The sequence below is a fragment of the Rhea americana genome, unplaced genomic scaffold (genome assembly GCF_003343005.1).
Source record: "Rhea americana isolate MKP2758 unplaced genomic scaffold, rheAme1 scaffold_60, whole genome shotgun sequence".
NCBI classification, from domain to species: domain Eukaryota; kingdom Metazoa; phylum Chordata; class Aves; order Rheiformes; family Rheidae; genus Rhea; species Rhea americana.
This window is the reverse complement of record NW_028186757.1, coordinates 811,663-835,915: the sequence shown is the minus strand read 5'-3', so window position 1 is coordinate 835,915 and position 24,253 is coordinate 811,663. Positions and strand designations below refer to the sequence as shown.

At 35.0% G+C, this 24,253-nt stretch overlaps 1 protein-coding gene across 8 annotated transcripts in view; it reads right to left on the bottom strand.

The window, feature by feature from the left end:
• Window positions 1-24,253, bottom strand: part of NEK1 (NIMA related kinase 1) — a 50,214-nt gene that overhangs the window by 6,848 nt on the left and 19,113 nt on the right. For 4 of the 8 annotated variants that reach the window (XM_085319869.1, XM_085319867.1, XM_085319871.1 and 1 more), the window contains 15 exons: window positions 22,835-23,013; window positions 22,620-22,751; window positions 19,246-19,348; window positions 16,283-16,366; window positions 15,598-15,681; window positions 11,767-11,847; window positions 10,642-10,737; window positions 9,186-9,359; window positions 7,339-7,404; window positions 7,018-7,252; window positions 5,220-5,372; window positions 3,830-4,021; window positions 3,126-3,240; window positions 2,833-2,915; window positions 1,772-1,989 (listed from right to left, as the gene is read on the bottom strand). In XM_085319869.1, coding sequence (XP_085175995.1) covers window positions 1,772-1,989; window positions 2,833-2,915; window positions 3,126-3,240; window positions 3,830-4,021; window positions 5,220-5,372; window positions 7,018-7,252; window positions 7,339-7,404; window positions 9,186-9,359; window positions 10,642-10,737; window positions 11,767-11,847; window positions 15,598-15,681; window positions 16,283-16,366; window positions 19,246-19,348; window positions 22,620-22,751; window positions 22,835-23,013 — 1,995 coding nt within the window. The remainder of the gene's footprint in view (window positions 1-1,771; window positions 1,990-2,832; window positions 2,916-3,125; window positions 3,241-3,829; window positions 4,022-5,219; window positions 5,373-7,017; window positions 7,253-7,338; window positions 7,405-9,185; window positions 9,360-10,641; window positions 10,738-11,766; window positions 11,848-15,597; window positions 15,682-16,282; window positions 16,367-19,245; window positions 19,349-22,619; window positions 22,752-22,834; window positions 23,014-24,253) is intronic. The other 4 variants (XM_085319870.1, XM_085319873.1, XM_085319874.1 and 1 more) reach the window with 4 other exon arrangements.

The following is a 24,253-nucleotide window of genomic DNA, read 5'->3' as shown; positions in this document are numbered from 1 at the left end:
AGCATACTAAATATTCAACACAGTATTGCTAAAACAAGAAACAAGATACTATCTGCCCTAAGGAGTTTCACCAATAAGCCCCACACTGAACATGGATGTATTCAGAGCTATCTCCTAAATTTTAATCAGTGGAAAAAAACCCATACACCTTTCCACCTCTTCTTTGCTGCTATTTGTATCAACATTTATGTATTATTTATTTATATACACTTTTTGGCCATTACAACCAAAGGACAGGAAAATTAGAAGACTGACCTTACAGCACCATCTAAAGACTTCCAGGAATTCTAAAAAAATGCTTCTTTTCCTACTAGTTTGCCTTTGCTAGCACACACAGGCTTCCTTCAGGTAGGACATTAACCCCGCCCAGCTCCCACAAAGTGTTTTATTTATTTATTTATTTATTTATTTTTATTTTACGTTTCCAGGGAAGAGCAGCAGCAGAGGTTATTGGGACATTCTATAAACTTGCAGATATTGCAGAGGATTCCAGCGTTTGGAACTTACTCTTGTTGCAAACAGAGTTCCTTCATCTTTTAGCAAATGAACTGCAGCAGTAACAACTAAACACCTGTTGCTGTGACAAACACACCCAAAACACATGAAAATTACGCGATAACAGGTGGCATAACTAAGTCTGGGTCATATTATCCAGCTGTCAGACAAGCCGTTTCGTAAACTAGGGAAGTTAACAGTGGACTAACTCTCCGTGCATCACAATTAGAGTCATAAATCCATTTACATGAACATACGCGTTTGAGAAAATATGTTTGCAGTTTGCCAAGAAGCCTTATTTTCCCAAAAATGCAAAGAGGAACTGTGCCTGTGTTATGCTCCCTAGTAATGCATCGACCAGTCGAGACTATTCAATGTCTGATTAACCATTAAACAGTGCAGCTTCTGTGCAGGCACTCAGAAACAAGGCTCAGAGTCAAAGACAAGACATTTTTTTTTTATCTGACAGGCCATCACCCGTGCTTCATATTGACTGAATGCAATGCTGGTGTGCAAGTTTCTACAGAATTACTGCCACACGCATTTCCCCAAAGAGCAGCTCTTCCTTTATATTCTTCGCATGTCAGAATAAGGGCAAGTGTTTCATGTAACTTTAAGAAAGAATCCAGCTTCATCTACGAGTTCCATAACAATTTTAAAAACATCATCCACCATCCTGTGATCATCTCACAGATTGTGAGCTACTGCTCACAGATTATGAGCTACCTGTGTAGCTTGTTAGGAAATACCTTCAAAAGGCAGTTAGTTCCATTCATTCTTTAGTCTTCCTGCTTCAGCTGCAGTAGCTAGTTAAATTCTGCAGAAACACATCTATCCCCTTGTTGCCAGAAATAACAAAACACCTTTACTGATCTGTTCAGTGTTTATGTTTCTGATGGTAAGGTGGTTTCAAGTTCAAAAAATGGCATAAAAGAAACCAAGCAAGTCAGTGGAAATCAGGAATTTCCTCGTGAACCCCATCAGTTACATCCCAGAGAAGTAGTGGTATTCCTCCACAAACATTTTGAACATTATTTCACCATTCAGAATTATAAGACTCACAATGCTATCAGCAGGCTCCTGCTGATACAATGAACACAGTGAAGGCATAGTGCACAGCAGACAGACAAATACAAACATCTGCTGAAACAGCTATGCCATCTGTTTTGGCAGTGAAGTCTTTCAGGGTAAACAAGCCTCAATAAAAAAAATAAAGAGAATATTACTAAAGAAATCAAAGTACTCCTCTTGATCTGTGGTTTTCTTTTTAACTTGCCTTTGGGTTGTTCGCATCAAACAGCCCTGTGGAAAGTCCTGTCAACAAAGAACTTTTGCCTTTAATTTTTGCTGGTGATATGGAACGTGAACGAGGTACCAAGGGTTCTTCCTGCGAAGACGGAGCTGAAAGAACTGGTGAGGCAGTCGGTACAACTGGAGGCTGTATTACCCTCTGGAATAAGGGTTCAGGTTGCGGAGAATCATTGGAACAAGTTCCTGGTGTGGTAACAGAAAGTCTGTTACAAATCTAAATAGATTAAAAACCCCAAACTCTTAAACAAAAGATAACTAAACTAAAACTAAATTATTTCAGCTGTACAATTAAAATGGAAAATAGATAGCACTATAGGAGTATTCATCTATCAGATCGCTTCAGTAATACATTCCAATGTGAAGTTCCTCCCATTATTTTTAACTTTCTGAGAATACATAGCCTTCCGATATAGTCTGTTCTGCTTTAAGGTTTTCATGTTTCTCATTACCTAGTGAATTACATTATGAACACAACAGTTACCACAGGAAAACAAAGCAACTGTGTCATAACGAAACATAAACCATCATCACTGAGACTTGAAAGTATTGCAGATAGATTCTGAAATTATTTCAGAGCCTACTACGAGCAAGCAATTCTAAGCATTAAAATAATCCTATCATTAGCAGCTATTTAAAATAGTGGCTTTTATCCAAGTTGCTCAATATTAAATACGTTTATAAACAAAGCAACACTTTTACCAGGTAAAATCAGTAGATTTGGTAACATTTTAAATAGTCATTTTAAAAGGCTATAGCATTCAGAAATTTGACATTCACTTTTAACTATCAAAACATGGATTTTTCCCTGTTTGAGGACATAATATAACTTTTTTTTAAAAAAAATTTCTCCACTTAAGTCTCCCTGCCCACAAAATTTGTCTTTCTAATCTATTAGAAATATGCTTTTAGACGTATGAACTAAAAGAGAAAAACAAAACAGAAAATCTGTTCTTTCATGGTTAGTTCCTAAGTGAAAAATGTACAAATACTTCATACTGCCAGTTATAATGAAAGTCTTCAACTGACCTCCTGGAGCTTCTTCTTGTGGTTTCATCTTGTCAAGGACTAGCTTCTCAGAAGCCACCTCATTTCTTCTGTCACATTCTGCCCTATTACAAACACCATATCCAGAGGAAATACCATGAAAATAGTCATGAGTCTACTGAAAAAAATCCTCATCCAAGTGCAGTAAAACCAACATAGCAGACAAACAATGAAGCATTACCTAAGTTTAACGTTTTAACTGTTCTACCTAAATCCTACTCATTTAAAATTGGTTCTTTGAACTGGAGAGAAAAGATCAAAGGAAGAGTACTCACCTATCCTCTTTCTCTTTTACCCATACATCATTAACAGTGGTGGGAAGTTCCTTGGTTTTGTGCTTTTTATTTTCTTCTGTTTCTTCCAACACCTCTGCTTCCAAATCATCAGGCTCTAAAATTATTAAAAAAAAAACAAAAAAAAAAANNNNATTTTTTTTTTTTTTTTTTTTTAAAAATCCTAAGGTTTCACTTAAGTCCTTGAGCTTTAATCATTTTATGTATTTCACAAGAACAAACAAAACAGTTTGTAGTCCCCAAACTAAAAGTTTGGCTCTGGTACCAAATAAAAAAAATAACAATAATAAATAACAAAAAAAAAAAAGTAACAGCTCCAAAGAGCTATGCATCCTAAAAACCTAAGCAACCTTGCACCAGATGTCAGCAAGATGCCCATATACAATAGTATATGTGAAAAGATCCCAGCACAATTGATGGGGAGAAACAAAAAACCCCCCACAGAAGTACTTCAGAATCCATTAGCCTTCTAGAGAGTTCTCTATAAGCACATAAAGAGTTTCTGGCATTTAACATAATAAATTGGTATTGTTACAACATGGGGCATACAAAATACTTGGACCTATTTAAAAAGTATTAAGAACAACTGCATGTTACTTATAGGAAAATACAAAGCTATAAAGGATCATTTTTTCATCATTGAATTGGAATAGATTATAATTAGAATTACTAATGAAATGACTTACCATCCAGCAGAACAGGCTTGTACTGCATCTGCGTAGGGTCAGCTCTTTGATAATCTTCTGGTACAGATGTTTCAGATTCAGCAACACCAGCTGGTACTGAAGACTTAGCTCCCGCAGTAGGAAAAGCTTTCTCTTCATTATTCTCTTTTATGATTAAGGACTGATAATCTCCTTCAATAACTTCTGCAGCATCTAACACAAAATTATTCTGTAGTTTAAACAGCGCACAATGCTTTCGCAGAGTTCAACAGTAAACTACAACTTGAGTTAGGAAAGATTTTTTTAAAAAACAAGGAAAGCACTTATATTCAGAGTAGAAAAATTAGTATGTCTTATTATAACTATTACAAAGAGAAACAGAAGTACTAAAGATACCCTTTTTGTTTTCTGTAACAGCAGGTGTTCCTGCTACAATAAAATTAGAACATGTCTACGCTTGAAATAGGTGCAAGTTGTACTGTTCTCTTGTATTTCAAAATTTACCTAAAATTTTAGCCAAACTTGGTAAAATATGATAACCAATTTCTACTTAACTCATGGGATGAAAAAAACACAATAACATATGGCTTTGAGTATTAGCTGAAAATATTTTAAAGGTTTATATAATTTAAATAAAACTGAGTCTTACTTCTTTTAAGCAAATTACCATTTTCAGTTCTATTAAAATAAACTAGTGTTTTGTTTCCACAAAGACAAACATTCTGAAACTCTACAAGCTTATTGGATCTAGCATTTATAAAGCAAAAGAAAAGAGGGAGGAGAAGACAAACCCAGCATAGTGAAACAGTAAGTGTGAAAAGGTTGTTCATCAGAAAGACAAGAAGGAGGAGCAAGCAACAGAATTTGCATCCTTAAAAGGAAACATACTGCTTAAATCTGATCCATAGATTAAGGATGAGAAGTAGAAGTTGACCTGAAAAGAATAATAGGCAAATAGCATGCTAACGTGAAGGTTATAGGACCTTTAAAATACAGTAAGTTGATGATATTCCTTTTAAAAAAAACAGACTCAATGATTATACTAATAAGCAAAATCTGAGACGTTTCAATAAAAATGAAGATCATTCCCTTCCAGCACATCTTTCCTAATGTCTTACTATTTGAGTTTCAAATGTTTTAGGGTCTTCCTATACCAATTTGTGTTAAATATTTAGAACTGAGGCAATATACAGAATTGCAAAGAATCGGTAAGGACAGAATATGCTTCTATTACTTCAAATTTGCCCTCAGTATGAAAAATCACAATACATACAGCTGTTGAAAACAATTGCCATATTTTGAAAAGTGAAAAGAAAAAGTGGAAAAAAAAAGGAAGAGAGGCAGATTCTTTTTATCTTAAAAAGAATAAGCCCTCTACAAGATCAGTTCTTACCTTAGCAGCAGTGCTTACCGTTTGTTACATCTAGTTCCTCTAGTAATTCAGTCTGAAGCTCCAACTCTGCTTCTCCCAGGATCTTCAGGACTGAATCAGTAGGGCTTTTGCCCCAGACTTTCCTGTGAGGTTCACCAATATCCAATTTAATTACTTCTCCCAGAGTTTGTCCTGTAAGGATACAATACAAATAATGTTAAGATGCTTTTGTTTAACAGTTTACTACTGTCTTGCTTTTAGTACCAAAGCTTATTAGATGACAGTTAATTTATTTGCAACTTAATGGCAGAAAGTCTTTCCAGTAAGTCAGGCACTCCAGGTGAAATAAATCGGATGGGAAGTGTTTAATACTGGCATGAGCTGACCTTAACTTCACCTGACTAGAAATTTCATCTTTACTCCTACCAACTGGCTCATATGGAAGGAAAACTAGGAAGCCTCCTGTCCTTCTACCTCTTCACATTTGTTTCTGTTATTTCTTCCTGTGATGATTAATAATGAGTGGCGACACAGGAAAAAAGAACAAAAGAGAGAGAAGTTTCTTGATCTTATGATATCATAGTCTTAAAAGTCTTATCCTATGAAGCAAGTCCATCATTCTCTCAATGGTTATTTGTGAAATTGCATTGCAATGTGAAACAGTCCCAGTAAGACGCACCGAAAGCGAGCAAAAGGTGTTCCACTCAGAAGACCGGAGAAAGCTGACAGGAAATCTGAAAGATAGTCCTGATGGAAATAAGCCCTTCTCCCCTCAAAAAACCCACCAAGCTAAAACTGATAAAGTGTATAACTTGATGAAATAAAAGTAACAGATTTAAATTGAAAAAACCCACCAATTTTATTGCTCTCTGAACAACATCATAAAAGGATTTCTAAGTTAAATAAATACATTAAATGCAAGAAGAATTTTAATTTAGTTCTATGGTAAATTGTTACTAGTGTTGAGATCTTCATTCTGTGCAAATTCCAAGTTACCCACAGGGGGTCATAGCAGTCTTTTGAAAACATTCTAATCTGTTAATCATAATTACAAATTTCATTTTTAGTTAATATTTAGTTAATATAAAAGTGCTCAAGCTTTTAGCAGCAATTTGACCTGCACTGTGCATCTCAGCCTGTCTGTGGGGCACAAGATGATTCATAAGAAAATCTGACACAGATCTCAATCAGTTTTGACAGGATGAGATTGCCTACCCTATATAATATTTCTTAGTTTTACTATAGAGATGGAATAAGCATCACCATTGCGTACTTGGATTTAAGATTTTTTCACTGTTCTCTTCACAGACAGACAAGGATTACATCTCATCTTTACTCTATTTTTTGTCTTCTCCCTGAATTTTTAGTTGCATTGCATCCTAAGAAAAACATCGATCGACTTCTGCTAGAAAACAGCATCTTTTTACTGAGTCTTCTATCGTAATTAGCCTTGAACACTATCAGAAGGAATGGAAGGAGAAGATTAAAACTGTTAAGAAGTTTGCATGTATCTTAAGTCCTTTCTATTCTTTTTTTGTTCAATTAGTGCCTATTGAAAAGATGCAGCATGAAGAAAGTAGCCATATATTCAATAAATAAATATTCAATTAGGTGACTATTTGTTGAAATCAAGGAAAATGAAACCCCTGCAAGCAGCTTAATTATTCAACCTGTGCTTTATTCTTCATAAAATGGAAAGTAAAACCACCTACTTTAGAAGTGGAAGACATAAAACTGTAACAGAGGGATAAAAGTAGAGCACAAAATCTCCAAAACAGCCAGACACTATGCACGGTAAACTGATACACTAATATCACAGTGACAGAAAAGCACTTACGGTCCGTTCCAGAGAGCGTGTCTTCCATTGATAACTGAGCTAGAGGAACTACCAACTCAGATGCCCCTGATTCCCATTTTTTGCGATCTCCTAGAAGTGGATAGTTGTCTTCTTGCTGTTCCTTACCACCTTCAGACAAAACTGATTCAGAGATATTTTTACTCTCCTTTTTCCCTTTCTCATCTTCTTGAGCTTTAAGATTTTCATTCAATCTTCTCAGTATATCTCGCTTATTCTGAAATAAGGGCCAACATATATCACTTAAAATAGTACATTTTTTAAAAGGGGAAAAAAAAAGGAAAAGTAAACAATTAGACATACTTGCATTGCAAAATCTGGCTTTTTTATTTCCTCTTCAGCTTCCTGATTAAGAGTTACATTTTCTTCCTTTAAATCCAAGAAGCATGAAAAACAACGTAGGACAGTATGTCAGAAAAATAATCTTGAGAATACTAATAGAAAAAAGTCCATTCCATTGACAACTGCAGATACATTAAGGCAGAATGTATAATACTTCTGTTTTTATGGCACTTCCCAAAGACTGAACTTCAAAGACAGCTTCAGTCTTTGAATTGTTCACTATCTGAAAGTGGTAAGCAAGAGAATCAGACTCAGTTTAAGTAGACAGGAAAATTCAGAGCACAAAATAGGTGGAGATGAAGCCAGATATGGTGTCTGCAGCAAAATGCCACCAAATTCCAACTTTAGAAATGAGTAATTCTAGAAAACAACAGGAAAGGGGCAAGGACAGAGTCAAGAAACACCTGCAAAGCGAAGCAGAAAGGAGAAGTGACAACTTCAATTATTCACTACAGCATACAGGATCCCAAGTAAGTAAAGAATAAGAAAACAGCAGTTCCTTGATATCTGAAAATACATCTGAAAACCTGCCCAGATCAAGTTGAGTGAGAACAGGCCAATGCATAATTACACTGAACTAAGCTAAACATTCCATTATGTGAAATATTTCAGAGAAATATTCTGCATTCTTCTCGATTTGTCTCAACTATGGGAGCACTGGAATTTGAGCTAAAGCACAAGACCTATTGGGCCTCCAAAAGCAGTCAAGATGAGCTTCATTCAGGATGCAAATTTACTCTCCAAAACTGTAAAATAGTAAATAGGTAATGAAATTGAAAATTGATGGTGGAAACGTAGAACTTCAAACAAAAAACCCTACCTTTACATACAAGACCAGTATTTTCAAGTTGCTTGTCCTATGCTACGTAGAAAGCCTCTTTTTTTTTTTTTTTAAGTCAGTTTTAGTCACCATCTTGTGTTATTATATGACAAGTTTATCCATATTAAAAAAAAGTGCTAGTGATTTAAATATTTGTGTGTCAGTACCTGATTTTATTTTTCTAGCTGTCATCTAACAGCTTTCAGTATAGCATATAAAACCATATTATATAAAATTTTACTGTATTCCTATAGTCATAGCTTTTGTGGTTGTACACAATATATAACTTTGCATTATACTGAAACAAAGCTAGGTAAAAAGCAAAGTTAATAGTCAAATTAATGCAGATTGTACTCAAAACTCAAAGTCTACACACATTCATGCATACGTTTAGTTTCACAAATGTTACTTGTATCAGATGGGACTATGCATGGTAGCTGAATTAAATATTTAAGTATTACAATATCAGGATCCAAGAATATAGAAAAGAAAAATAAGGAAGTCCAATACTGACTCAGACAAAAAAAAAAGATAAGATTATCAGATGCTCAACTCAAACTTTTGTTACATTCAGTGCACACTTTTAAAGTTACTGAAAACAAGAACTAAAACAAAATAGTCCTAGCATTCAAAATTCATTTTGTCACTTCCATCAGGTATCTCCTGCCTTCAAAAGGCAGATGAAAACTCTGATTAGTTGATTACTGCTTCCACTACTCATGACCACATTAATTAGAACTGAAGTTGCAGCTCAGGCTTCATAAGAAATAAGCTGTTTTGTCCAAAGTAGACTGAATTACTAGAAGTTTCAATGTATTATCTATCTCAGCAGTTTCTAAGATTAATTTTATTTAATTAAAAGCATCTAGTATCCTTAAGCATTTTCAAGTATTCTTTTTGTCTAACAAACACATTCTTCTAAAAGTGCTTTTTCAAATCCGTGTATTTGCTTTTTTCCATTTCTTTTACCTTCTAGCAAAATACCTACCACACCCACTTCCTTCAAAGCAGAAGTCATGGAGATGACTGGTGTATCAGGCTTCAGTGGAAGTTGTGGCTTAGAAAGGGATGCTCCATGCTCTTGCAGGCCATGCCCAGGACTGTGTCCTATGGCCCCCACGTGAAAAGGCACGTTAGAATTTTTTACTCCTTTCTCTATCAGCTGTATATAGTTAAAAAAAAAAAAAAAGAAAAAACAGTAAATATATAAACTAACTTAGACTAAATAAACTAAATTCTGCTGCAAGCAGAATTTAGGAAAATAGTTTTCAAGCAACCTATTTATACAGTAAGTATCTTCATTAGAGAATGGCTAGCTTTAATATTTTGAAAATTAAAAACTTCAGATTAAAAACATAACACTAAACAAAATTCAGAAAGAAGGACTACTATAACAGTGGGAAGAAATCTTCTGCAAAGTCAGTGATTGTAACTTTAAATTTAAGAACAAAAGGAAAGTTACGTATGTTTTCAGGTCATATAAATTATCACGGCAAGAACAAATAGACAAATAGACCTTTGACTTTAAATCATGATTGGGGAATAACAGATTGAATTAAGGGACAACAATATAGAAGATTCTGTTTGATGATATCTCAGTCTTCCCTCTCTTCTCCCTGGCTTCTATTTTGTTTGACCACATTTACCTAAAAATTACTTCTTTCAATAAGAAAAACTTTCCATAGCACTGGTTTGAAATCTTCTCCTGTTACTACTAGGAAAAAATAAACAATTTTTTTGTCCTACACTAGGCTTTCAAGGGGAGGAAATTTTCATCAAGTCTGTGCTATAGTATGATAAAGGTGGTGTTTTCAAGTAACTAGCTTTATACACCTCTGCTTTCAACACAAAAGTTTAAGTCTTGTTTTACAGATCAAATTGAGCATCTGCGATAGCCTTGTATAGAATTGTTAACCTGTATCCTAATTTATGACAGCTTCTTAAGCTTCCTGCATCAACAGAACTAGTTGAATTACACCTTTCTCATCAACTGCTCATTTGTTAATGATTTCACATGTTAAATGCAGCACTATCAAATAGGCTCATGTAACCTTAGAATAGGACAATAGTATCAAATTCTCACACTACTAAAGACAACTGCCAACCACACACACACAAACACACAATTTCTAATCTACAGCACACACACAAAAGAAGATTATGTCCAGTTTTTAATGTTACGGATCTTAGTAAAATACTTAGTGTAATCCTAATGATTCTTAGGTTCAACGTTATTAAATTCTTGAGCCAAATTTTTCATTCAGGTGTATCTGATATTAGGCTACTAGAGAATTCTGACCAGCAGATATCCTCCTCAGTTTCAGAAGGAGTTTCAGAAGGCAAACTAACTATCTAAGCTTGAAAAATCACATCACGAGATTTTAGTCACACAAAGACATAGCACTATGTACACTGACTGTATATAATAGATTGAATTTGCTTACATGCTCCTCCCAAGCTCTTTTCTCTCTTTCATAGGCTTCCTTTCTCTTTCGTTCCAATTGCTCCTTCAGAACTGCAGCTCGAGCATTTGCTTGGGCCTGCAATAATCAAAAAAGAACAACTCAAAATCATAACAAGCAGAGCATTTAATTCCATGGAATGTTTAAAAAAACCCCGCACCCATACACATTCTTCAATCATTTCATCTCTCTCACTTATTTTATAGACTGAAGACAGGACTCCACCAATACTCAACATTACTGCTTAACTATAACTCGTTTCCTGACTCAAAAATAGTAACAGCTCCTCAGAATTTACTTACAATTCTTGATTGGTGAGGTAACGCTTTCAATGTGCAAAGTAATCTTAAACAGAAGTCCTTTAAAATTGGAATCTCTTAAAATTAATTTTGAAGCTAAATGCATTAATCATAAAACAATAAATATTCAGTCTAAACTCTATATGAATGTAAAAAGCTCCAGTTACTGTTTCACCTCTACTTTAATTAAAGTTGGGCTTAAGGTCAGCTTGTTTTTACATTGCTCTTTGAAGATGATGAGAAAAATAAGCAAATTTTTGATAAGAGGGATACATAGAGTAAAACTCCAATTAAACATTGGATTTCTATGAATCATATTTGCTTTGTAACACCAAACTAAATATACTTCATGACAGGGAAGCATAGCCCACCTTCCAGTCTACATGTAAGCCCTGTCAGCATACATATAGGGTTTTTCCTACCTAAAATAAATAAAATGGTTATTTATAGAAATATGGTGTATTTTCTCTTCCCTTTCCATCAAAAAACTATCCTAGTTATGCCAAACTGCTTCTAGGACTAAAGCTAACCTAGAGAAAAATCTCAAAGGTAGGGATGATAAAAATCTTTTGCTCATTGACCTATGCCACAATGTATTTTAAAATTACTGAGACAAATTAGTTGAACAAAGAGCTGTGACTTCAATACAGTTAAAACATGTATGGCTACATCACCCTTAGAAAGACAGAAGCCTCTTGTAGCAGTTGAATGAATAAACTATTGATAACCAAATGAAAAGTCAAAAAACTCATGAGATGCAAAGGAAATTTTAAATAATGAATTCCAGCTACTCTCTCCTCACAATTACCTTCTGTGCTTGTATTTTTTTGCGTTTCAGCTCTGCTTCCTCACTTGATTCTTGTCCATCAGAAGAACTGCCAGCTTCATTCTGCAAAGTAAGAGTTCTCAAAGAATTATCATTAATTCATGTATTTAAAAGCTGAGTGCTAGAAGCGATTAGTGGGATCATCTAGACTGATTGCTTGACTACCAGAGGCCATAATTTTACCAGGTAACAGCTCACCCAAATGTAATGTCTGTTCAGACAAAACCACATCTTTAAGATTAGTCACCTTTTTTTCCTCTAAGATACGATGCTTTTACCAATAGGAAAATGATGGGTCTATTGCTCTTCAGGCAGTAGAACTTGAATTAACCATGTCCACTGCTGGGCTCTCCCCAGCACCCCCCATGACCACTGCATATTCTACAGGTAAGATATATGAGAAAGCTTTGACGGAATTTCAGTTTCTTCCATGTACATGCTCCAGGTATAACTGCAAGAAAGGTGAAATGGTTTGGCGGGGGAGGAAATGAAAGCAAGCAAGAATACATAGAGTCAACCTCTGAAATCTCCATTTTCAAACAAACTACTTCTTTTGATGGCCTCTGCATATTCCTACTTATGGAACAAACTGACAAAACTGAGCATAAAAAACTCGATAGGAACCTATTTTTGCCGATGACCAATTTGTGTAGACTTTTCATTTAATCAAAAATAATTTTGTAGGTTTTGTACAGCATATTTAATAAGTAGTAGAGTAGCATTACAAGTAAGTGGCAAAACAGGCAAAAGTAAAATACTTTTTTGTGAAAAGCGGGGAAAAAAAAAGAATATCATGCCCACCTTGGTTTCAGTCAGCTAAAAGGAAAAAGATGAAAAAGCACTAAAGATAGAAAAGCTTTTTAAAAAAATCTGGCAATAGGACACATTGCACTAGCAACAGATGTCTTTACTTACTTTCTACAGATTAACAACTTTATATCTACAACAAAATAAAACATTTTTTCTGAAATAGTATTCCTCTAGAGCTGAACCTCTGTGTCGAAGTTTCAGATCATGAAAAAACCTTTTAAGAGTTTTTTTTTTTTTTTTTTTTTTTAATCTCTGAACTTAGATAGCTAACGTTTTTTCTCTGGTAGGCCTGACAGTGATCCTCAAAGTAAGACTGAGCTGTTGTCTTCCACGTGCTTTGCTTTCCCTCTTTCATAATTCGTATTCATATAGTACATTTCATTTGATTGCTATACATGAACTCTTTGTAAATTATCAGCATTACATTGTTCTTTGTGTACTCATTGCATAAACTAATTCATTTTAGAGAGCACAGAAAGAACCTAGCTTCTGTGAGGCAGGTTCCCTGAATTTTGTTAATGCAAAATTTGTATCTAGGGGTCAACACTTGTAAGAATGAATGCATTCAGAGGAAGGAGAAAAAAAAAGAAAAACAAAGAAAAGTAGAGATCCACACGGTCACTTTCAGAGAATTGTCTAAAGCACTGCTTCCCATAGGGCATGGGATGCCTCCACACACCTTGCAGGTTAAATTGAAGGAATTATACAGAAGAGTAAGAAAGGTTATTTATCAGTAACTTGAAGTATTTTGAGACAGGAAGTTCACATGCAAACTCAATATGAACAAACATATGTTGCTTGAAATCAGAAACATTCCCCCCCCTTTTCATAAATATTCTCCAAGGATATTTATTCATGCTCGGCTCCCCTTTGTGATCAACGCATGGGCAGATGAGGCGGTGCCATTTACCTTTTTTCCCCCTCAAAATGTTTATTTATAGATGCAGTATTTACTCAGAAAAGCCATAGTTTCATTTTTCCGTTAAGAAGAACAATAAAAGAATACCACAGAGGTAAAGCCTGAAAGACATCTGGTCATCATGATACATAGGCTTAATGTCGCTTGCTTGTGGTGCTAAAGCAAGTTAGGAGAGAGAATAGACCCTGGGTAGTGTCTTGAAGAAAAAATTAGTTTAGGTTGACTTCTTGGAAAGATGTTTATCTATCTTCTATTTCTTTGTAGGTAGTATAGCTTCTGGGATGTTCAAAACCCTAGGTAAGTTATAGCTACTGGGAAAGGAAGCTAGGTTCCTGATATGCCTTCAGAAGCCTAATAACCTGTACAGAGAATTAATGTCACAGTCAAAATAATGGCACTTGCTGTTTCACTTCACCAAAATGAGCAGCTTTGTCCTCCAAAGAAATTTCTGGAGAGCACCTTTACTTCTACAGTTAACAATAATGGAGGTTGAGCGTTCACCCCCTAGTTTTGAGGGGTCAGTGTTACAGATGACAGAGAAACAGTGCAGTACAGCCATGACTATGCTAGCAGCATTTTAGCACTGTCCTCAATACCCTGAGGGTGCTCATGAGCTACCCTATAGTTTAGTAGGGCAGAGCATGGAGATGACTAGTCCTGTAGCAGCAGTTTTGAAGCACTTCCAAACAGCAAAGGAGAGTTACAAGTGAAACTAGCACCAAATGCAAGTAAGATAGTGTGTGCTTATGCTATATCAGTTTAACCTGCATTGGTGAGTCAGAGCCAGAAGTAATAACTGGCCTTTACAATAACTCTATCGACTCAAGAGGTCTTGACTTTCATCATGCTTTTTGAGACAAACTTACGAGAACACTCCATGTTGGTTCCATGCCAGAGGCCTCTGCTGAGTAGTTCGACTTAGCCTCTAGTTCATTTAATAAAGTTTGTATAGTGCTCTCAGGTAGAAACGTATATAACTAGCTCTGGATCACAGAGATTTCACAGGAAATATAGATGGAGCGCATATCAGGCACAGATCTCTCTCCAAGGCACTAAAGGAGTTTTGCATCTCAGTCAAGTGATTGAAATTGGCTCTCTTGTTGCATCAAGGTTACAGAAAATAAAACACTTTAGAAGTCAATAATACAAGAAAAACATTTTTTTTTAACCTAGAAGAAAGTTACAGTACTCCATTTACCTAAGATGGTGGTCAAAAGAAACTGAGTGGAATTAGGCACGCTCTGCCTTGTACGTCCACTCACTAAACATAAGGAAGGTACATGAAAGCATCCAGTATAGATATTGAATGAGGTGAGGTACAGACACACTTCAGGGTTCAAATCACAGCTCATAAGCACAATGTGAGTACATAAGCACGTAATCACTTGAAGAAACTCAAATACTCTAAGACACTTGAAGAGCATAAGATCACACAGCAGGTTAATGAAAAGAGGGAAAAAAATCTCCAGACCCTATTTACTATGAAGACTACCTCAAATGAAAAACTTTAACAAAAAAAATTAACCGCGTTCAAGCTTATCTTGGATTATATATTTAACACCTTAAGTAGTGCTGGTGCTATATTTGTTATGAAATTTGTTTTGGAAGACCCACATCTGAATAAGTGTATTAATAAACATTGAGCTCATGCTAGAAATTTCTTATTTCTAATGCTAAGAATCTCTAATTTTTAACACACCTACAGAATGTACAAAAAGAATGAATTCATAGGCATTCAGTGTGAGTATTGTCAAAAACTCAATTCTAGAGAAGTTCCTATAATCGAAAGCAAAAAAAATGTAAATGTGCTAGTGCTTGACAAGCAATTTATGTCACATTCAGATACAAACCTATCTTGTCTTGTTTTTAAGCAATCACGTTTAAAGGCACTGAATCTGCACTCTCCAATGTAAATACCAAATAGATTTTGTTTATTCTGGAAGAGATGGAAGTACTCACCATGGAACAAAATGTTAAAAAAAAAAATTTTATATAAAACTTCTGGTGAGAAAGTCTTTCTGTGGGAATAAAACAGTTCCCTCTGCCAACTTCTCAAAATTTTTAAGATGATTTCTCAAACTAACCTTTTCTCCACGAAGTTTTGCTTTAATCTGTTGACGTTCATTAAAGTTTTGTAGCCGAATCTGTCTTAATCTTGCCAAATACTCCTAAATCAAAGAAAGGAAGCAAGTTTCAATTAGGTAGAAAGTTTGCAGTATTTCTAGTTTAAAATAAGTAAGATTCCAGAAAAAGTCCAATAAAATAAGAGAAAAAACCCCACCATTGCTATCACTAAATCAGCCTCACAGACCACAGTTCTTACATGTCAACCTCCAGAAAACCCTCATCTAGTGAAAATAAAGAAAACAGAACCTAAGTTCCTCAATATTAAGCTCCCATTACACTAGATGGAATCAAGGGAGCTAAGACTGGTTATACTTGCTACAAAAGGTTTAAGATATATGGATTCACGTCTGTGTGTAAGCACATCCAAGAATCTCTCTGAGATAGACTGCTGTAAACAGCTATTATTTTCTAATTACAAAACAAAAACAAAAATTGAAAAATTCCCCCAGAACAACAACAACAAAAAAAAAAAAAAACCCCAAACCCCCCAACCTCTGGGATAGTATGCAATAGATCATTTCCTACAAATCTATGAAGCTCTTATTTTGTTACACAGACGGGCCATGCAGGAAAACTAGGCAGAGCCAAGCTCAAAATGGTACTATTTGTGTGATGAAAGTGGCAAACATGCGGCAAGCGTACCTCTTCCTCCTTGTTTCTGGATTTCCTTCCTCTTGCAGAAATGGGCCTGCCTCCATACATATCTGCCACGTTTTGCAGTGTACCCTGTTTGCCATTTAATGGGATCAAATTTAAGATGTCTGGGGCCGTACAGTTATCTGCTTTACCCAATAATAACTGTTTACTTATAAGAATCAATGATCTGCAGTTGCGCTGAAGTTAACTGATAATCCCTTTCATTTATGGGAAACATTTATCAGTAATTAAATATCCTAAGTAGCCAGAAAGGCTAGAACCTTAATAATATGGTTGTCTTTTTCCTGATCTTCTACGGCTGTGTTAGAAAGCTTAAGTTCTGACAGGCTTGAGTTTTTCTACATCTACATTATATACAAATTGTGGCATATAGCTGGCACTTGTTATTGCTGAGCCAAGGTTAAAATAAAAATGAAACTTTATGTTCTTGTATTAAGCATTATCCACCATCATGACAAATTTACTTTTTTTTTTCATCCTGTAAGTAGCAAACTCAAACACTCTTAAGATACTCATATATACTTATTACATTTTGCCTTTTACATTGAACAAGCTATGTTAAGTGACTAATGCACATGCATTTACAATGTATAATTGTGGTTAGTGTGATGTAACCAGTGTCCTAATTGTCACCAAAGAAATTCAACCTATAAAGGGAATGAAAATAGAAGTCCAAAATAAGACAGTACAAGAACCATTTAACTCAAGGTTACCTGTTTGGTTTAAAATCATACTTGAATTGGTCAGAAATGATACATAAGCATAAGCCTCTGCGGAGTAGGCTCAACTATCCTGATTTGTTAACTCAGAATCTATGCCTTAAATATGTACATTGTACATACAATAAAGATAGGAAGCATACATGTGATGGTCATATGCATCTTCTGCCTTATGAAGCATCAGGGCTTTAGCTTACAAGTATTGACTTGTAAGTCAATACTCCAGTTAAATTCCTGACAGGTAGGATCAGATCAAAAATACCTGGCTAAATATTCTTTCAAAATAGAGCTAAAAACAGTAATTAAAAAAGTAACAGCATATGTCTAAACTTCTGTGGTTTAGTCACTAGAGGGGGTCAGAGACCCAATTAAAAGAACCATCCTAGTGATAAGCAGTATAAATTCACGAGGAAGGACTTCATGAAATCTGGTTTCAACATGAGTGTTGAGTCAAAAAATAGGATAGGAATATTTTCCATATTCATCTTTTCAGAAAAAGATATTTAACTGTTTTACACATGTTCCTGAGCTTTACAAAAGCCAAATGGCACTTTAAGACTTTACCTCATCATTTTCCACGCTAGCATTCAGATTAGTTGTAGGCTTTCTCAACAAACTGATGGTGATTATATTAATGTTCTTAAACAAGAACGGAGCTGGAAGCAAGGGTTCTAAGAATGCGTATCACTGCACATTATTAACATTTAACATTTTACTCATCTACCTAAATGAACACATATTAAGATTCAAAATAACCAGGACTCAAGGTTTTGCAATTCTATGCAGCTATAGTGAAATAGCAAATTGGGTCAGAGGCAGCTATCTTAAACGGATGGCTGAAAATACCATTGGCTCAACTACTGAGTCAAACTTCAGATTGTCACTTGAGAATTAAAATTGGTATCTACTATATTTAACTAATGTTTGGTAAGGCAGAGTGAATCATTTGACTTAATCCCAAGTCTTTATACTATTAAAAGCTATATATTAGTTGACCATTCCTACTAATTTTTCCTCTTAGATCAGTGATGGGAAAATCATCCAGGCCATGGTATAAGAAAACTACTGCCCCAGCTACTCACATTGTTTTCCTGCACAAATAGAAGGAAGCTGCTGAGGGCTTCTGCTATCAAAGGCAAATTTGCCATATAAATAAATTTGGAATCCTGATTTAGAATGACTATGTCTTAAGAATCTGGAAATTATCTTTATGATTGTTCAGTAACCTCCCCATTTTATTACATCAGGAATTAAGTACAAAACATTTGGGCTCAGCTGAATACCTTAGCGGCAGGCAGAAACCTGGGAAATGGAATACTTCGGATATTTTGCACTAAGCTGATCTCATACACCTCTATTAATGCCAATAAAGTCAAGAACAAAATGGATGCAGGCACTCCTAAGAACTTATCTATGAAGACACAGTCTTGTCAAAACAGGAATCTTTCATTTCATGAAAATGATTTACTGGTCTTGGATGTTTTAAAACAGAAATACTGTTTTTAAGTAATAAATTCATGCTTTAAAATGAATACGCTAATTTAAGGAAACTTCACCAGCAAGGCAGTGAATTAAAGAACTTCAAAATTGCTTCAGGTAACTGAAGTAATCCTTGAAACAAAGTTGGCTTTAGGTCATGATTTGACACTCAGATAACTACAGATATGCTGCTATAAAGCTGCAATTCCTATTTTCTAACTGTGCTGCTAGCATAGTTGGTTTCATTTAGTCAGCAGAAAAAAAAATACTGTGACTTGCTTGTAAGCACATAGTGTGAAAAAGCAAAATTCTCCATATTTTGGAAATACATAGTTCAACCACACAAGTCCCAGTCATTTTGAAGACTTGCACTGTGAAACGGATTTCCTAAAGGAACATTAATTTTAGAACTGTAAGCATAAAGACACTATTGAACACTATTGAATAATTTCAACCTCTAAAGAATAAAAACTTTAGAAATATCGACTTTGTCAAAGATAGATGTGTCTTTACGATATTTTGTTAAAGTATTTTTTGTAAAATGCACTATTGTAGCTGAGCTATCAACTTCCCAAACTTCATTTTAAGTTCCAATCACTGAACATAAAGTTTAATTTTAACTAAAATTTTAAAGCTAGCAACCAAAACTGGAAACTGATATTTAGACAGCTTTTATGGCTAGGATGCCTTTTTAAAGATTCATAAAGCATGCTGGAACAGTAATATACATAGGAAGACCAGATTCCATACCATGTGTCCCTCAGCTCGAGCTTTGTTTTGCATGGCTTCTCTCTTCCGTTGCCAGAATTCTTCAACTTGCTTTTCTCTTTCTGCAGCTACCCATCCTTTCTGCCTGAGTAATTGCAACATATACCAAGCTGAAAGTCTCTGAATATGACACTCAAAAGAAATAAACAAAGAAAAAAAATACTGCATTTACACATTAACTGGGACACAAAGAAAAAACAGCTTTCTGTGAATAGTGTTTCTTTTAAAAAAAACGCCTTTTATCTGACACAAGTCAAGACTTTCACAAAATGTCAGAAAGTAAGATGAACTAGGTTAAAAGAACAACTAAAAAAAAAATTCAAAACACCCTATTGTCCTTCTACATCCTGGTCATCAAAACAAAAATCCAAGCAAAACAATCTTAGTTCAGTCATTTCTGAAATACCTCAGCTTGTTCCATTACTGCCAAAGCTTGTGAAAAAGGACATAGTCCTTCAAGATTTTCCTTCAAAGATGGGCAAGAACTCATTGCATGAGCCAGTCAGTAAAATCAATACTGCAGAAGTCTTTCAGGTCTAACCCACACTTGGAATAAGAGCTTCTACTCCTTGGATAAGCACAGTGCTAATATTCTGCGGATGTAGAGGAACTGCTTTTGTGTGTGTGTCGGGGGGATTTATGTATGAAAAGAATTTTCTCTACTGCAGAACTGGCCAGAACAGGATGCTTTTTTGTATGCTCTACCCAAACTGGTACCTGACCTGGGGCGGATAACAAAGCTATGTTCAAGTACTATTAACTGAGCACCTGGCAAGCCTCCTTGTAAATATGATCATTCTGTAGGGGATCAGTTTCTGACTAACTAGTTAGAAGCAGACTTACAGGAAAACTCTCCACAAAAGAAGCTGCAGACTGGTGATAGAGATTCTAATAGAATGAAGAGGAAATCCCCTTTCCCTGGCTCCTTAGCCTCTTCTGACTGAAAAGTAATGGGGGTCCAGCAACAGGCTGGAAGAAATTGGAATAAGCTGATAAGAATATCTCATCAGGCTAAAACAGTTAAGGAAGAATCATTCTGCAATACAGGAGATACTGCTGGTAAGTCACAAATGAATTAATACACTAATTAAACATCCTTGCACCTTTCTCTTAATGAATTACAGCAAATGGAAACACAGTTTCATTTTCTTATTGTTGGAGAAAGTCAGAGATCAAAGTACTTTGATACAATAGAGCAAATTCTGTAGCTGCTCTGAAAACAAGACAGTCCACAAAAAAACTCTTGCTTATCTTTGCATACATATATTATTTGACTTGCTACAAGATTTTGACTTCCCGTTCATTACATATTAACTCACTGAGTGTACAATGAAACCTGTCCAAACATCTCTAATACAGGCAAAGCTCAGCTTACAGTATTGGAGGAGAGGTGTTTTCGAAGCAGAAAACTATCTGCCTCAAACCAAGTCCTCAGCAAATACTTATGCCAACTGAATTTATTCATCATTTATTCAACATCTATTCAACAAAATGAATCATTTGGCTTTAAAAGCATTTCAGCTAGTTTTCTTCTGGACTACATTTCTGTCCAAGAGACAATTTTTAAAGATTGCTGAAGATATATTTAGTTTTATGTTAGATGTGGCAATATAATCTGGAAGAGCATAACTTGAGAATTTCTCAGCTTCTTTAACACATACTTTAAATTATCTGTCTTTAAGAAAGTCCCATTTAAGTTGTTTTAGCTAAACATCCTGATGACATATCTTTACATTTCACCTTCAACCGAATCAATAAAACACAGAAGAGAAATACTATTATGTTGGCTATGATAATAGAATTATCTCTAGATAATAACATACAAATATTTAATGTATTTTAAATACTAAAAATACTGCACCTCAATTAGAAAAAAAATCTCTATTTGTTTTAAAACTTCTACCTGGTATTTTCTTTGAGTGCTTTTGGGTTTGAGGATTTCAGAAATATTAAATCATTATTTCATCTTCATTTACATTTTACTGATAATTTTCAGACCTCTATGATATTTCCTCTCCATTTTAATATATTAAAAACATTTTACTTGGTTGTAGCCCAAGAGCACTTAAAATTGTCAAATGTGAGAGGCAAACAATGTTTCCTAATGTAGACATGGTTTGGGGATGATGGCACTGTGTGTAGAGTTGAGAATAAGCACAGGCGAAAGTAAAAACATCTATGTCAGCTGGAAAAACATTTTCCAGTACTGGGGTATATCAGAAAGAATTTTAATGAGCTCACAATGGCCCAGATTGTTGAAAATAGTGTATATATTTACATATGCTAATGAAAAGCATATGGTAATATATGAAAAGATAATATATACATATATATATTCTGCAAACGTACACGTGCACACACACACACTATATGTATATATAAATACACACATATATAGTGTGTGTATATATATATATATATATAGTATATAAATAAATAAAACACTGAATAAAATTTAATTTAGAAGAACAACGTTTTCTCAGATCATTTCCTTTTCCTCTCATTACCTCCAATTATCTTTCCATCCAAGGAATGTATTTTTGGATCTGCAGAAGTTTAGATAATGCATGAGAAAGTTTTGGCCCTCTGAAAAGCTTAGTCAGTGTGCAATGCTCAAGTACTGACTTACTAAAAAGGACATTTCACCATTTACTGTTCTCTAGTGCAGACACAGTCCTTGGGACAACATTAACAGATTTGAAGGGAAGTAAAGCAGTTTTAGAAAAAAAAAAAAATCTCGGAAGAGAAATTATTAAAAAATAATGCTGGTTTGTATATGAAATGTATACATACTTTATAGTAATTGCCAAGAATAATCATCCTAGAACCAGAAGCTGCACACCACTATAATATCTGATATTCACAGCTTTTGAAGAAAGCTCCTAAATATTTTCCACAGACCAATAAATAGGAGAACTAAAAAGTCTGCAGCAACATACAGCAGAGCCTTCTAAATGTTCTCTGCTAGACTCAAACACTTAAGATGGCAAGAAGACAATCAGAATGAGATGAGAAGTGGAGGAAGCATCTTGGGCAGTAACACAAGAAGTAGAACTATGAAAAAAGAAAAGGAGGCTTGTAGTGTTATCTAAACTGTAACTGCATTAAACTAAGAATTTTGGCCAAAATCTAGCCCAGTTACAGTTGTTAGTAATTCATTTTTTCTACTGACTGGGAAGCCAGGGTATCCATTGGTTCTAAAAGAACTGTGGTCTGTGAGGGACCAACACACAAACAGACAGCACGGTACCAATGGATAAAAGTGGTTTTGAGACATCTCAAACTACTAAATGAAACAAGACATAAAACAGAAGTCTAACACGTAGGGACAAATTTATGGATTATCATAGTCCAACCTGTTTGCATTGGCTTGTTTAGACACCTCCTTCAATCTTTTCATTTTTTTCCTAATTGCATCAGCATCAGGTAAATGGTGATGACCTGCAGGCCCCTTAGGAACTCCTGGACGTACTCCAGGTGGAATTCCTCTGTAGATAAATACGTACAGTAACTTTCATTACTTTCATCTAAAGTAGACCACATGCAACTTCTTAAGGGAAGGCAGCCATACCTTTCAACAGCTTCTTGGCCTTGTACACCTGCCCTCCATTTGGCTTCCCTCTCTTCAGCTACTTTAATGTTTTCCTTTTGTTGTTGCATCTGATCAAAAATAGCATGATAGTGTTCATATTGTCCTCTAGAAGACACAGGAAAAGGACCAGCACCACCTCCACCACCAAAATACGGTGCCTGGAAATCAGAAGGGTTAGAATGGGAATCTTAAACACTGGTCTTAATGAGTCCTTCCAATTTCCATCTCCCCAGTAGAATAAAAGCATTACTGTGTTCTGCAACAATTCTGATTTGGTACTAGTGCTTTTACTTCTGGCACGTTCCTGTTTTAATACACCAAAACAAAATTGAAAAATTAAAAATGTACTTTTCAATTAGCACTCCAAAACAAAAAAGCATTTACCTCCCTCTGATAATAGTTTAATTGTACATGTGACAGCCATCATATATTTTGAAAGTCATTGGTAAAGATTCCATTGAAGCGTAACCAGAGATAGCTCACACTTCAGCATAAAAGCTAAAAGTGATACAGTGCTAACTTAAGTATCAATGAGTAACTTGTATCCAAACAGCCATTTTTAAATAAAGTTGGAAACAGTTAAGCACACTTTAAGGTTGCTGAATGGCATTAAATTGTTATTCCAAGTGCAGATTTATTCGAGAATCCCAATTTTACCAACCTAAAATTGGGTTGCATCACCAGAATTGAGAAGCTTCCCATCTAAAGCTCAGATCAGAGCAACATTTACTGCAAGTTACTCCTTTACTGAAAACAATTCTTTCATTCTCATTGAATTGAAACCACTGGAGAATTTCCATGTGAAAATAAAATAAAAAAAAAAAAAGATGTTGCAAGCAGTTGCGAATAGTAATAGCCAAGGATGGATGCAGAAAACGTGAAATTGGCAAAACAAGGTTAAGGTTGTCAGCACATGCATAAAGTGTTCATTTTATACCTGTGGCAGTGGTCAAACAGCCCATGATAGTGAATCTATAGAATTGATTTTAATGATAGTGTAGATGTTCTTTCCAGAGTGGTCTGAAGTATTCTACATACATTCAAATAGTCAGCGTAGATCTGACAGGTTTAAGGTTGCCCACTTAAAACAAGCGTTCTTGAATAGATTATACTGACAAGGGAATTTAGTTCACATCTGAAGAGTCTCAATTGCTCAACATCCATCAATAACTCCTCTTTAATCCATATGACAGAATGCTGACAGCAAGATTTATCCAGGCATTCAAATAAATACGCTAGCAAGCTATTCCTCTAGGTAAAAATAATTTACTACAGAAGCCTACATTTTCTACAAATTAAATGCAAAGCACTGCTTTAGACACTATTCAATGATTCACCTGTAATTGTTAGAGCTCAGTTTTCAAAAGGATTATCTAACAAAATAGTATGATCAATCTC